This window comes from Chenopodium album, chromosome 2 (genome assembly GCF_948465745.1).
Source record: "Chenopodium album chromosome 2, dcCheAlbu1.1, whole genome shotgun sequence".
Taxonomy (NCBI): Eukaryota; Viridiplantae; Streptophyta; class Magnoliopsida; order Caryophyllales; family Amaranthaceae; genus Chenopodium; species Chenopodium album.
This window is the reverse complement of record NC_137835.1, coordinates 15,355,164-15,370,701: the sequence shown is the minus strand read 5'-3', so window position 1 is coordinate 15,370,701 and position 15,538 is coordinate 15,355,164. Positions and strand designations below refer to the sequence as shown.

Below are 15,538 nucleotides of genomic sequence, written 5' to 3'. Positions count from 1 at the left end.
TCAAAGTTTAAGAAAATTGTAAACTAGACTTGCTTATTCATTTATAATATAAAATATTATTAGTAAAAGAGATAAATAATATTCCGTAAAAAGTGTAACTGGGGTCGGTAGGAAAGAGAAATAATAAATTATTTGTGAAAGGGGGATTAGTGGGAGAGAGAAATTATAAAATAATGGTGGGTCATTTTTAAATACTACTATAAAAGCGTTGCAATTAATATAAAACGGACGTAAAAGAACGTGTTGCATTTAATACTAAATGAAGGAGTGAATAGTTGGAATACTATAAAGTTATGATATGATACGATTTGATTGTTGTCTTCTTCCCTTCCCATCCATCTTAATTTAATAAGAGTTGTTTATATCATTTTCCTTTGAACACCCAAAAATACTACGGAATACCGGTTGCGAATTAGTCCACTCTCAGAGACGGGGCAAATATTAACAAAACCATTCCCAACAATTTCAAAATGGCCCCGATCCCACGACCCGGCGGAGAAAACAAACATCACCCTGTCTCTGACCCATTCCCACTCCCCAATTTCACCACCTCTCTTGCTCTCTCCTCCTCCTCTTCCTCTTCCTCGTCCGCCATGGATGACCTTCCATTGCAGAAGGTAACCATCTCAGGCCCAACCCTTTCTTCCCTCATCAACCGCTTCGCTTCTTCCCCATCAAACACTCAAGGCCTTCTCTTCGGCAAATTCTCTCTCCACACTTCTTCTCTCTCCGACGACTCCCCTTCTCCTTCTCTCTCTCCTTCCTCTCTCATCGCTACCATTACTGGGTTCATCTCCTCCGGCAACTCCTCCGGTGACTTATCTTCTCTCCTCCGTCGTACCCACCACCGCCACGTCATCGGGTGGTTCTCCGGTCGCCGGAGATCGCCGCTTCGTCCTTCGCTTCACGAGTTCGCTGTCTCGCAATCTATATCTTCTGAATCTCCTCGAGTTTTTCTCCTCCTAACGACGCCGTTTAATGACCCCCAATTGCTAATTCATACTCATGAGTATAGGGTTTATCATTTTAATCGATTGGAGAATTCCTTCGAAACGACGCCGTTGGATGTGGTTAACATTGGGCCTGCGTTTCGAGGGCAGTATGGTGCGTTTTCCCCCAATTCGGAGCTTCCCTTTTTGCCCTGCAATTTTCAAGGTGGGTCCCCCATGAAGGATGATGAGAATATGAATTTGAAGGAGATGAAGAGGGTTGCTAAGGATCAGAAGGATTTGGAAGCGTACGCCGTGGCCGGGTACGAGTTGGGGAGTTTGAGTAGGTTGGTGGGATCAGATGCTGTGAGTTATGTGAGTGGAGTTGAGGAATTGTATGAGAAGATGCTTGCTAAGCTTGATTGCTTGGCTGCTCAAGTTGAAGGGTCTTCTTCTAAAGTTCTTGAGATGGTAAGCTTTGTGAAATATCTTATGGTGTTGATTTCTTGATTGTATTGTTGATTATGCTTTTCGATTTTGAAATCGTGCTGAAGGTAGTTGCATTTGAATGATTTAAACTTGAGATAAATTAATTGAAATTGAAGTATTGTTAACCGTTGTTGGTTTGGCATGTACTAGGATCATGTTAAATGCAGGAAATTTTGAGAAATGTGGATTTACATGTTGTCAATAACATGCAAATGTTGTTTCAGACATTGGAATCAGAATTATTTAATTTGAACGAATGTAAGTTTTTTAAAGGCTGAGTGTTTTAGAATTTTTGTAGTAGGTGTTCTTTAAAATGGCTTCGTGTATGTATTGACCAAGTAAGGTGAGAGATACATCTTTTTGTTCAAGCTAGGATATGCAGCAGTAAAATGATCCAAGATAGGATCTTTGTCATTTCTCATTTCTGTGATTGATTTTCTGAATGACTGCTATTATATTCTTTGCTGCCTTATATATGACAGCCCCAAATACTAAACTAGGGATTTGGTTTATAGCACCACTAGGAAGTTTACAGCTCATAGCAAAACAAACAAAATACTGCTAGCCTATATCAGCACTAACAGACAAACAACATTCTACCTACTACAGCATATATTACCCTATATTACTGCTCTCTATTTCATCATATCATAATATGGATGTCTTACACATAATTTATTGAATGCAATGGAAACTGAATATGAAAATGGACTTAAATTTTAGACCATGGATTTAACTCTGCTGTGTAATTGGAAGCCAAGAAACTTATTAACTCCTCTTATCTGTTTGTATAGGAAATTCATAACATGAAGTTGCGGCACAGAGTTGCTGGCCTTGAATGATTGGGAATTGTGGATATAATTGGGCATTTTTTGTTCTGGTACCAGGTAATGCTTTTAAAATTTCTTCTAACTTCCTTATCATTGCTTATTAACCTGACATAAGTTGATTTTCCCACAATCTTACGCTTAGAGTCTTATGCGATGCTAGCAGTTTGAGTTCTATGGTAATATAATCACATGTTTTTGAGTTTTGTGTTGCATGTGGTGCTATCTATGTTTTGGTAATTTATACAATAACAATTGATTGATAGTATAGGAGGGTATGAGAATTCCTCTTTTGACTGCAGATGCCCTTCTAAGAGGAATAGTTTTAATGCTAGTATCATAGCTAAAAATTCCAGGGGTGCTCTTTGTGACAACTCTATATATCTAAGTATCTTTCAATCATTCAATTAGTTTCGAAGAAAAGTAGTCATAGCCAAAGTTGATCTGCATTATAGGGCTGTTATGGAGACATGACAACATTTATTTCAAGCTGTAGACTCTTAATAAAAAAATTAAGTTTGGTGGTTTTGAATTTGGGTCTGGCATTTTTCTTTTTTTGATAGTATCATGACCAAATAAACATTGGAGTTGTAATAGTGATCTAGTAGGCCTGAAGTATTAGCTATTTTTGCTTTTGAGACTTTATAAATTGTTTCTATGGCTCTATACCTCTTCATAAACTGGTTGTTAGGGATCCAATCAAACCAGGCCCGAGGATGATATGTTTGAACACACATTTCAGAGAGAGCTTGATCTGCTCCTTCATTTTATATGGATGGGAATGTAAAAACCATCTATGTTGAGTTCTAATCAGTCTAACCTAATTCACTCTCATCCTCTTTTGAAGCTCGCAGAAGGCGAAGTATATCAGCAAATTGGTAATAATGACCCAAGATAACAATTTAGGTAGTGAATCAGACTTTAATTGAAAGAGACATTAAACTATAGGGTCTTGGTTTATGGAAATTACGCAGAGGAAATTATCAGGGGTGTTTGGTTTGGGATGTTCATTTAAGGTCAGAAATAAATTGAATTGATTCACTGTGGTATTATTTATTCGACCATTTTTGTGATTTCTTTTACCTTCTTTTCCACTTCCCCACCCCCAACCCCCTTAGGTATTTTCATTTTCTCTCCCCACCCTATTACCCCTTCTATCTCTTTCCTCTCAAATCCTAAAACACCATTAGCTGCCCTTCTTTTTCTAGACTTTGTTGTGTTCCCTCTGACCATCTCCAACCACTATTCATAGTTGATTTTCTGTGTTGTATTTGACAGTCAAAGGGGATAGGTGAGTTGTTCATTTCATTTCCAAAACAGATACCAGGGTCATTTTTATTTTCCTTTCCTCTTGTTTTCCTTATTTGGATAATTGGATTCCAGTCTGTGTACCCTGCCTGATTTCCAGAATCAAAATCCTGTCAACCATCAATAGTTGGAATCACTTTTGAAAGGTTTACCTTGATGAATGTGTTAGATAGTCCCTTGCATAATAGTTCTCCCTTATTGTCATTTTTTTGAGATATTCTAACCATATATTACAAAGAACATGGATCATGGGGATTAGATTATGGGAACTTTTGGGGAATTAGTATTTCGGAAAAGTGCTGGTTATTCTCTTATTCATTCCTTAAAATACCTTGTACCTCAGATCCATCTTTTTGTGTGGTAGCTGCTTTATCATATATTTTGCATTGTGGGCACATTTGTTGCATGGGTTTTGGAATTTTAGGTGATGCAATGTTAATTACTTCAGTCATTAATAAATTATATGCTTCAGCTATTTTCATACTCTTAATTTAAGATTGTAGTAAAACATGATGTGTGAGGAAGCTTGGTGTCTATTCTCTATAAGTCTAGGTCCTCTGTTCTTGTTGTACTTATACTACCCATTGTTGCCTGTGTTAACATTTAATGATATAGACAGTGTACAAATAAACCATGAGGGGTCTTAGAAGTTGTGGATTGTTGGAATGTCATTTTTTTTAGCAAGGGAGAAAATGAGAAATAGAAGGGTGATGGCTTTTTGTATATCTACTGATATTTGCTTGGAGGTTTACCTACATTTAAGAGACAGCCTTTCATTAAGGAATTAAAGAATGTTGCAGATAGGGGTGAGCAAAACCAGTACCAGTCTAAATTAAGGAACCGGTCCCAGAAGCAGTTTGTACTGGGTTCAAAATTTTGGAACTTGTTGGGTCCACAGTTTTTAGAATTGGAATCGGAACCGTCAAGAATCGGCTCTAAAACTGGGTATCCGGTTCTCTTATTTAAAATGAAAATCAGCTTTTTTTGTTTAACAAAAATGACAATAATTAAAATAAAAATCAAACCTGAACAACTTCTTTCTACTGATTGCAAAATGCCGACTTAATGTGTTTCAAAATGTATAAGCAAAAGGGTCGAGTTAGAAACTTCACTGCCTCTAAACACACTTACTAACTGATCCAATTAAACTAATTAAGCAAAAGAATAAACTCACAACTTAATCATAATTAACATAAACTCCAATAGATTCAAGGTTTCCATCACGAAAACTGCCATGAAATCCAGCAAAATGATTATTTGGTCATAATTGATATGTAAAATTTTGTATGTGGGACCCTTCTTAGGATAACAAATTCCGAATGGCCCGTACTTTTTCTTTTTGGAATGTTTTGATATTGATGTCACTTGATTTTATTCTTCGCAACAAACACCACCTTCATAGGAACCTGACAAACCTGTGATGTCTTGAACAAGCCTAATTTCACCTACATTTTCTCATCAAATTAAAACAAAAAATTTGTATGTGAAAAAAAGTTGAATTATTACATGACTTAATGTTACAAACTGACTTGTTGCTCCTGATTTTATGTTACAAATCAATTTCAAACCGACAGCCAACTTAATGTAACAAACTGATTTCAAACCAACTAGGGATTTTCTCTAACGACGTATACAACATCTTCAACATCACTAAATCCTTATTTCTTCTTTCCTGCTTCTATGGCTTTTACCTTTTTAGCACCACGAATCTTCATCCTTTCCTCGAGTTGTAAATCAAACCAAATCCAGTTGATTTACCTCCTCCAAAATTAGTATGGATCTTGAACACAAATATTGAATGGAGGCCGTTCACATCATACATCCTAGCTATTTTTTCCTTGAACCCCGCCTTGCAGACATTGGCGTGACCAGGAATTGTAATTGGCGTGAATTAGTTCATGACTATAGCATAAAGAAAAGGACTAAGAGTTGAACCTTGATAAACTCCAATTGTAATTGGGAACTCTTCGGTCTTCCCAACGGTGGTCCGCACACTTGTGCTAACTCCCTCATACATGTCCTTAATGATGTTAATATATATTTGTGAAACACCTTTCCTTGTTAAAGCCTACCAAAGAATCCCCCTTGGTACCTTATTATAAGCCTTCACTAAATCAATAAAACCATATGTAAATCCTTTTCTTATCCCAATATATCTCCATTAGCTGTCTTATATGATGGGTTGCCTCCACGGTCAGTTGTTCTTCCCGGCATAAATCCAAATTGGTTTTTCGAGATCTTGACAGTTCTCATTATGGCCGAACATATTATACAAAAATTGAAGAAAATTAAGAAGGAAAATGATAGATCTTAACATAAAATTAGCAAACAAGATTCACATTATACATAAAATCATATTTCGCACATATATTAGCTCGAAATTGCAATAAATCAAACCAAAATCTAAAAAAAAAAAAAAGAGTGTGAGAGCTTGACTTATCTTCAAAGTAAAAAGATTCATCTTCATGAACAATATTTTCTCCCTTTTTTTCATCTCGTTCATCAATTTTATTGCACAAGTAAATAAATGAGGGAAAAAAGTGAGTTTTATATCTAAATTTTGAAAAGGAAAAGAAAAAAAGTATAGGATTCTTGAAGAAAATTCTCCAAATTGGAGTTAAGAACAAATGAAGTATATTGTGGAGTATCGAAAATGAAGAGAAAGAATTTGAGGGGGTAGGGTGATGTGTGACAACTGGCTTGGGGATTGAAAGTGATTTTTTTTTTTAATGGTTTTTTTAAAGATACAACTTTAAAGGATTATATATATATATATATATATATATATATATATATATATATATATATATATATATATATATATGGTTTTTTTAAAGATACAACTTTATAGAATTAGATTGGCCTTTATTTATTTATTTTTTATTTTTTTAACATGGGCTCATATATTGTATTTGTAAAAAAGTAAAGACCGTTTTTGTAACCAGTTCCAAAATCTAAGGTCTGGTTTGGAACGAGAACCAAATCCGAGAGAACCAATTCTAGGTTTGGAATTGTTGGGTCCAAAACGGTTCCATCTCCAAAATTGGATACTCGCGATATTTTGCTCACCCCTAGTTGCAGATAGAAAGCAAGGGGTCATAGTCTCATCGAGGTTATTAAGGAGGGTTGGAATGTGAAGTTTGGAAATCTCATTAAACACTTTATGAGCAAAATGGCTCCAACTATAAAGGTAAGGCTTTTTTTATCCTTGGATCCTTACCCCCTTTCTTTATTAATCATTTTTTTTTTAAAAAAATAAATAAAGTTGAAATCAGTATTTTGGTGGGATATAAATTAGTGTCTTTGAACATTGAGAGAATTCATTGTCTTTGCCCGTGTTAAGTGTCGTGGATTTCACTTGACAATGAGTGATTTCAGGCTTGCCAATGCATTACTTTGCCTATTAACATCTTTAATTATACTTCTGTAAAATTTATAAAAAAAATTGATACATGAAAAGTAGATTTCGAGACGAACCACACTAGTTCCCACATGACTATGTTTTTCCTTACAGATAAATCACAAAAAATGGTCAAAAAAGATTATATGAATAGTGTAAAAGTCCTTATGGTGCAATAAAAGAAAAAACGGAGGAAGTATAAAAAGTCTTAGTGAGTGTTTTGTTTTTTTGTTTTTTTGTTTTTTTTTTTTCAGTTTTCTTTTTTGAATTTATTTTGCGACCATGATGGGCGCTGAATGTGGCAAATAGGAGGATTTAGCTTCTCATTTGTATTTTGTAGGTGTAAATACCGATTCTGTCTGACATTCACCAGAATGTCTTAATCTGCCTGATTACAGTTTTGAGTATAGCCTTCTGCTACTTGCATTGTTCCACCAAATAGGGATGACTTAGGCCCAAGATAATTTGTTTACTTAATGAACATGTTTTCCAAATCTCTTTAAAGTTTCTTTATACCGTCTTCTGCTGAGACTGACATTCTGTTGCTGGCTTGCTACCTTTTACTGTTGCCTGTTGGAGTTATCAACATTACCTTGCATTTTTTGTCAAATTAGTTCCACTTTGTTCATGTTCCAGAACAGGGAGTTTTTGATGTACTGCTTTTAACTGTAGTAACAGAATTCTGTAACATTCTGCAGAAATAGATTCCCATGCCCAGTTCTGATGTGACATCTGGAGCTGGAGTCCACATATGAAAAAACCATTAGAGTAGACCGCAATTTGGAAACTTTGCGAAGAACTACCATTTAAATGACGAGTTTTGAGAACAACTACCATTTAAAACTTTTTTCTGAAAAAACTACCACAAAAAACATAAAATGTTTGATTAGCACTACCTTATCAAGTTTTGCGGCTAGAATCTCCTGCTGTGGGGCCCACCATTAGTATTTCCCTTCTAAAATTATTTTTCTCTCCTCTATTTATAACTTCTAATCTTCGTTTCTCCCTTTTTGCTAATGTTAAAAAAAAATTAAAACCCTAATCTCCTCATGGTTGAAGTCAATTAATTGCTGTGAATACATAAAATAAAAAAGAGTAATGAACCCTAGATTAGATAATAAAGAACAACTGTCTCAAATCCCCTATTTCAGAAACCCCCAATTTCAATTTTTTTACCATTAACCCTAATTTGAAAATTCATTTTAGAAATTATGTCAATTACAAGGCAAATTAGATATACATTATCTCAATCGAGTTCGCCAAAAAATTTTTCTTCTTCGCTCACCCTGAATTGATTGAAATGAAGAGATTAGGGCCCCATAACCGGAGATTTTAGTCGAAAACCTTGTAGTGTTACACAAGCTTTTTATGTTTTTGTGGTAGTTTTTTCAAAAAAAAAAAAAATTTTAAATGGTAGTTGTTCTCAAAACTCGTCATTTATATGGTAGTTCTTCGCAAAGTTCCATTGCAGTTTCTTAAAGCTGAGCTTTTGTCCTATTTAGCTGATTTTAAGGGAATTTGAGGTCCAAGAGGGTAGAAAGGATTAGAGAGATTGAAGGTATATGCAAGGGAAGATATAATTAGTCAAGTGAGCAAGAATTTGTAGATATTGGCCCTGTTTGGCAATTGGCTGTTTTAGTTGGCTGGTTTGACTGACTGTTTAGATTGGCTTTTGAGTTGGCTGTTTGACTAGAGTTGTAGTGTTTGGTAAATTGGTTGCTGGGTCTAGCTGTTGTTAAACTATATCAACACTAATGAACTAATATAGTACTTTAATATTAATTAAAATAATAAATTATTGGTAATTATAATTGTAAATTAATTATTAATTAGTTACAATAAGTTTACAATAATTTAATAATAATTAGTTATAATTTAAATTAATTAATTATTGGTTATAAATTACTAATAATTCTATATTACTCCATTTTAATACTAATTATTAAAAACTAATTATTGAATGATAATAATTAATTATTAATTATTAAATACTAATTATTAAATACTAATAATTTATGTTTCAAAAAAATATTAATTATTATTAATTATTAATTATTAATTATTAGTAATTATTAATTATTAATTAGTAATTATTAATTATTAATTATCAAAAGTTAATTATATGTCAACAAGCCATAAGCCAAAAGCTGCTCCAACTAGCTTTTGGCTTTTGGCTTTAAAGCCAGTTTTTCAGCCAGTTAAAAAAGCCACTAACCAAACATGTTTTTTGGCTGTTTGACCAATTTGAAGAAGCCAAAAGCCAAAAACCAGCTGAAAAGCTGGAACCCAAACACCCCTATTGAATTTAAATGTAAGTGAAGTTAACGAAATAAGCATCAAGAGGGTAGGCCAAACTAGATTATTTGCAGTCATCAATCTCCATATGATCATTCATACATGTATCATAATCCCAAAGTTAAACATATAAACTTTGTATTTGATACTTGGAAAATGCCAAAAGTGATTGTAAGTTGCTACGGACTTCCTGATAAGGGAACATCCTTCTCTCTCTCTCTCTCTCTTTTTTTTTTTTTTTTTTTTTTTTTTTGAGTAACATCCTTCCGGATTGGGAACTCATTGTTTGCTGTAGAATTGAATTAAGTGTGCTGCAATGATGGGTTGCTGAAACTATTGAAGTAAGTTGGTATTCAGGATTTCAGGCTGCCTTTTCCACTCTATGCTGGAAACTTGTAGTCATCATTGCTTAGAGTAGCAGTATATCATGAGTGGATTCTCCGTAGTCCAAACCACACTTATAACCTGCATGTATGCACCTGTACTGCACTAGAAGCTAATTGTTAGTTAACAGTCCCAACTTAAGGAAGTAAATACGTAGTATTTTTGCATTTGTTTGGTTTGCAATTTCGCAGGAACCACTTTCAACAAAATGGAGGATATCGTTTACCTAGTCTCCCCTTAGCTAATTGAAACTTCCATTGGGATTTGAGAATTCCTTTTATATGCTACCCGAACAAGTCTTGCAATTAATAATTCCTACATATAACCAAGTTACAGCCAGTACCTTTTTTGTCTATCCCCCCTCCCCTTCCCCCCTTTTCCCCTAATAGGTTTGAATGGTCATTGGAAATCAGGACATTGTTCTTTATGCTTAATGTGAGTGTAGCATTGGGATGTTTAAAAAGATATATCGGTCAAAGTACGTCTTTCAAGCTGTTAAGATGATGTGCCTTATCTTTTATGCTAGATGAATCATGGATACGTGGCAATTTGTGTTTTGGCAGCAGCCATCATGGCTGCCTTGTGCCGTTCAGTAATTATTGAGATCTGCATTTGATTTCTTCACCCTTATTTCAGTTGAAGGACAACCATGTTGTAAATGAAACGTCAGCATTCTACCAATGCTTGTGCAGATGCATTCTAGCAGTACTTTGATTGGCCGAAAGTAATGGCAGATACTTTGTAGTTGCAATTGGATTGAAAAGAGCATTGATATTTTGTGGGTATACAAGTGGAAGATTACATTTTGGTTTGGTCAATTGTACAGTTGACGAGCTCAGATACATCCACTTCTTGGGGTCTGCTTTTGTAGGTTATCCATTTGCTAAATATGAACTGAGATGCAACTTGTTATATATGCTTTTAATGTCTATTATACTGTTCTGCTAATGTATGCAGTACATCACTTTAGTGGGTTAACCTCCTATGTCCTATCCATTCAAAAAATTAATTGCCGTATTTAAGATGGCCACATCTTCCTTCGTAACTAATGCTCCTCGTCGTCTTTGGTTTCAGGAATAATATAGATTATTTATTAGAATGTGTGTGGATGCAGAACAGCCTGCTCGGAATTCCGGGCAGTGGTGGTATTCAGGAATCAGGACGTGAGATCAAGTTCTAGCTATCGTTGTTCATGTTCAATGTGGCCTTCTATAAACATCGCTAATTCAACACTTAAGTTTATCATGATCTAATCGCTAAAGGTTGCTGATGTTACAAAATCAGATACAAACTTTGAAATTAAAGAGAACAGTTGAACAATAGTAAGCCGGGTGTTATAACCCCTTCATGTAATAGGACCAGTTATGTGGTAAAAAAACCTCTCCAACTCAGAGAAGGGTAAAAACCCAACACATTTCAATCCTTTGCATTACCAAACCTTATTACCAAGTTTAATCTATTGATCCTAAAAAGTGAAACTTTGGTCAACTCCTCTACTCAATCGCGGGAAGCAGCCCCAAAAAAACTCTTAAGCATGAAAAAAACCGTAATTGAACGTTGCTCCTCATGGTATGAGCTCAATTTTGCCTGTGTTGTTGCCTTCTAGTGTAGACCATCAAGATTGGTATTAGGCCTTAAAAAATCTGAAGAACTGATAAAATCAATTCCTAAAGGTCCACTCAAAGGCTGCTGTATCTTGTAGCTCGGCATTACATCTGATGACTTGCTTTGTTGAAACAAAAAGTCGCTGAAAAATAATCCCTGCTGACCAAACTCATACTCATCTTCTTGCTTCAGCCCATAATTACCACCCCCAAACCCATCTAGTGGCTCCATCACCCAGTCATGGGTGTAATCAAACCCTAAATTCAAGTAACTCCCGTTACTCGAATTTGATCCCATCGCAGATTCTTCTTTAGCTCCACCACCATCTGTCACTTGGGAGACACAAGGCGACTTGAGCTCTTCATTGAATCCTTTGTAATGCTCTGACCCTTCAGTAGACTCGGAAGCTGTTGATTGCATATTTGAGCCGTACAAAACTTGATCTTCATGCTCTTCACTCTGAAGAGGAAAGTTGAGGATTGCTGAAGGGCCATACATAGCCTTGGCTGCTTCATCGTAAGCCAAGGCTGCCTCTACGGCGGTAGAGAAAGTACCAAGCCACAACCTTCTACTACGCTTACTTAGTTGATTGTTACCATATCCTGTAGATTTGTTATTGATGGGTTCACGAATTTCTGCTACCCATTTGCCCCAAGTCCTCTGTCTTACTCCTCTGAATGTACACCCCAAATTTTCAGGACCGCCTTTCCCCGGCATACACCCTTTTCTTGACCCTCTTGCTGGACCCTTTCGGGTGCTCTTCTTCAGTTCTTCTACGGTTGAACCAAAATGTTGATTTTGGATTTTCCATTTTTCTATAATCTCTGCTACAGAGTTGTAGCCATTGCGCCGTCTTCGTGCATTCATATATGTCCTGTAAGCACCCATATAGAACAACCAATTCACATATCTTAAAAGGCAAATCATACTGATGAAAAATGAAACTCTTTAAGAAAATTTTCCATGAAATCTGCTCAAGGGTTTCGTATGAAGCATACTTATACCATTATACTAGTATTTGCGGATAAAGGAAAATGAAGATTCAGTTTAATACGTAATACAAATACTATGTTACTCTAACAATACGCAAAGTAATACTCTATCCTATACAGCAAGCATTAGCTCAAATCCAAGCACAAAACTTATTAAGCTACATATTTTTCCTAAGCACCAACTTAGTGCAACAACTTTGAGCAAATAAAATTTCTATATCTACGTATACTATCGTGGAGATGGGAAAAAACTTTGCGTGAGGAGTTCCCCCGTATGATAAGAAAAAAAAAAAAAAAACAGATTGGATCCAAATTGAAGTTGTATGGGACGAGATTCACTAGAGGGTATCCACCTAACAATAGTAAATTTAAGATTGAATCCAACTACTAACAGATCCAAAAAAAAAAAAAAAATATTTAACAGGGTCAAAATACATTAATGTGATAAATTCTTTTTACATGTTCTAGTGGGGTCAGGGGTCAAGGAACCTTACTTGCTTACATGCATTCGCCACTAACCCCTACAGAACTAGTATGTGATCAGGTTCACCTACTTAATCGCAAAAGAAAAGGGGAGAAAATTTAGATTTGATCCTAATTGAATTATAACAGGATCATATTCACGGAAAAGGACCATTTGACCTTGAATGGTACTTTTTTTGCATTAAAGAATTGAACAATTCACATATTGTTGCTAAATTACCAAATTTAGTCTTCTCTAACCTATGTCCAAACCCTTGACAATCTTTATAAGAAGATAGCTAAATAGCATGTCATGTTAATATTGTAATTTGAACTAAACAACATGGATATATAGCAATATACTTAAAAAAAACAAGAAGATATATAACAGAAAATTGGGGTGCATATATAAGATGATAAACTGACCTTTCAGAAAGTTGGGACTCCATTTGTAGCTGATAAGAATTGAAATGGTGGAAAAATCTGAAATTTCCCTGTTTTTCTAAATCTTCCTTTAAATTGAAAATAATTAATTTAAATTACTCACAAGAAATTAGAAATATTATTTATGCAAAGAAATGTCCCTAGAATAGCAAGCAAAAGGCAGCAGGAAAAGGGTGAAATGCAATAAGATATTTATAGAAATAGTGTAGGGGCAAAAATGTCATAAAAGTATAAGATTTTAACAACCTCTGAAAAATCTGGTATGATTCGTGGCATGTTTGTAGGATTAATCGGACACTATAACGTATCCCTGTTTCGACACCTCACCACCCTCACGTGTTCATTTCTTCACTGAGTCCTTCTGTTGGACTAGAATCCTCTTTAGTCAGAATCTTGTTGTGAAAGGCCAAGCCGTCTTTTTTCGGTTTTAGTACTCGTATGAATGAATGAATAATGAAAGAATTAAGTGATCAAATCTCAAATGACAATACACCAATTAGGATGTGTGTGTGTGTGTGTGTGAGTTTAAGGTGTTGATGAGTGTAGGATGCCTGAGCATTTCTCAGTCTCTAATAATTAAAGTAATCGATGATTTTATTAACATCATTGGTATAAGATATATTTAGATGGTATCAATCATCAATTACATTATACTAAAGGCGAAACTTAGAGAACACTTGACAAAATATTATAAAAAGTTTTCCCTCCAAAACCACTTACTAAAAAAAACTTATTGTAATTAAATTATGACTTTTAGTTTGTATAAAATCTAAAATAAATGTCCTTACAAAACAAATTGCCCATTATAACTATTATATGTTTAATTAATTTCTTAAACAATATTTCATACTTTTTACTACTAAGTGTATTTATAATATTTATATCCATTATTTTAGGTAAAATTTATTGTCATTAGAATTATTTAACAACCGTGCATTTGCACGGGGTTTAATCTAGTTATTAATACCAGCAAGGCACCAAAGAGATCTAATGATATGAACAAACCAGTTTTCTTTTATCGGTATTAATGAAAAAGTATTTTGATATCATAGTAATATCATGTAAACAAAAATCAATGCTAACAAAGCGTTATTAGAGTCTATCATAACTAATTATAAGAGGAAAATAATTTCTTGTAGGGTGCTTTCTCGTAATCGAACAATGGACTTGGTCATATTAGGGTTGGATTAGGGTTGGAGAGTTTTGGATTCCGGTATGATTTGGGTTAGGATGTCGTTTGGTATTGGGTAGATGTTGTTTGTTACAAAGTTTGTCATCAGCCTAACACTCATCTTTTGTGCCCGGGGGGGGGGGGTATATTTTTAATTAGATTCTTCATGTTCTTAATGAAACGAGTTAAGAAAAAAGTTGTGTCATGTCAATCTTTTACAAACAAGACCAATGCACAACCTGGTTTGTGTGCAGTAAGCCAGTAATGTGTCTACGAGTTTCCTTGACAGTTTTTAGACATTTTGTTAATTAGTTAAAAATTAGGCTGGTGCGGATTGGAACGATGTACTCGTGTTATGTTTATGTAAAATGTCAAAAATGATAATTATGTACGGCTCACGACTCATCGACACATTTTTTTGTCGTGTCGGACTTTCGACAAAGTCATGCCAAAGCGGACCAATTTCATGTAAGGATTAAGAATATGTATGTTGCCTAAGTCCCGACTCATGCCTTAATTGTTTAACAGATTCTAAAATGTCAATTTTGTTTCTATTCCTAGTAAAATAAATTAAACAAGTAAAAATCAAGCGTGAAATGTACGAACAAGGGCACAAGGTGATTTAATATAATGGGTATTTGAGTCATGATAAATACTTCGTAATTTAAATGGAATATAATTCCTATGTTTTCTTTTAGGAAAAATGAAATCTAATAATCCCACCTTTATGTAGGAGTTTATAGGTACTAATTGCGAAAAAACATGAATCATATTCATACAGTACCTAATCTAAAGATCTAATGCACAACACATAAAGAACAAGTAATTATACCTTTGAAGCGTGATTCCACGTGCGATCGAGCAAGAACAATGGGAGATAAAAAACCTCAAGCGTGATTCCTCTACTTGGTCCACGGTCACGGATTAAGACCTCCACTAATGCTAGTTAGTTGCAATTGAACCCTTTAATTGACCTTCTACGGAGAAGAGCGAGCAACAAATCAGCCATGAACCACCACGAACACCACACGCGCCACCTAGGGGTGGACGGCCGTACGGATGAAGAGGGGAGTGAGGGTCGTGAGTTAGAGAGAGGATTAGGGTTTTGTGATTGGTTGCCTTGATGTCAAAATCTACTGTAAGTTGATTATGGCTGCTTTTTTGCAACCATAGGCATGGGTCTTATTTATAGATCTCATCTCTAAATAAGAGCCCATGTCAAAAGCCCAAAA

The 15,538-nt window shown here is 35.0% G+C and overlaps 2 protein-coding genes across 3 annotated transcripts; one reads left to right on the top strand and one right to left on the bottom strand.

Annotated features, from left to right (window-relative positions):
* Positions 1–400: 400 nt before the first annotated feature.
* LOC145596793 (uncharacterized) lies at positions 401–10,610 on the top strand. Of its 2 annotated transcripts, none has more exons than XM_081652993.1 (3): positions 401–1,400; positions 2,213–2,305; positions 10,269–10,610. In XM_081652993.1, exons 1-2 carry the CDS (start codon positions 471–473, stop codon positions 2,258–2,260), a joined length of 978 nt encoding a protein of 325 aa, XP_081509119.1. In that variant the 5' UTR covers positions 401–470; the 3' UTR covers positions 2,261–2,305; positions 10,269–10,610. The 2 variants fall into 2 exon arrangements, with proteins under 2 accessions (XP_081509119.1, XP_081509123.1); XM_081652997.1 differs by having other exon boundaries at positions 10,159–10,610.
* Positions 10,611–10,783: 173 nt separating this feature from the next.
* On the bottom strand, positions 10,784–13,310 carry LOC145596805 (dehydration-responsive element-binding protein 2G-like). The gene is made up of 2 exons (XM_081653002.1): positions 13,118–13,310; positions 10,784–12,111 (listed from the first exon to the last, which is right to left on the bottom strand). Exons 1-2 carry the CDS (start codon positions 13,138–13,140, stop codon positions 11,235–11,237), a joined length of 900 nt encoding a protein of 299 aa, XP_081509128.1. The 5' UTR covers positions 13,141–13,310; the 3' UTR covers positions 10,784–11,234.
* Positions 13,311–15,538: the final 2,228 nt, after the last annotated feature.

Excerpts from the sequence above, each read along its gene's own strand:
- LOC145596793 (XM_081652993.1), top strand. The coding sequence starts at position 471 with ATGGCCCCGATCCCACGACCCGGCGGAGAAAACAAACATCACCCTGTC. Across the intron at positions 1,401-2,212 it reads CTTCTAAAGTTCTTGAGATG|GAAATTCATAACATGAAGTT; the intron begins GTAAGCTTTGTG and ends CTGTTTGTATAG.
- LOC145596805 (XM_081653002.1), bottom strand. The coding sequence starts at position 13,140 with ATGGAGTCCCAACTTTCTGAAAG. Across the intron at positions 12,112-13,117 it reads GAGTCCCAACTTTCTGAAAG|GACATATATGAATGCACGAA; the intron begins GTCAGTTTATCA and ends GGGTGCTTACAG.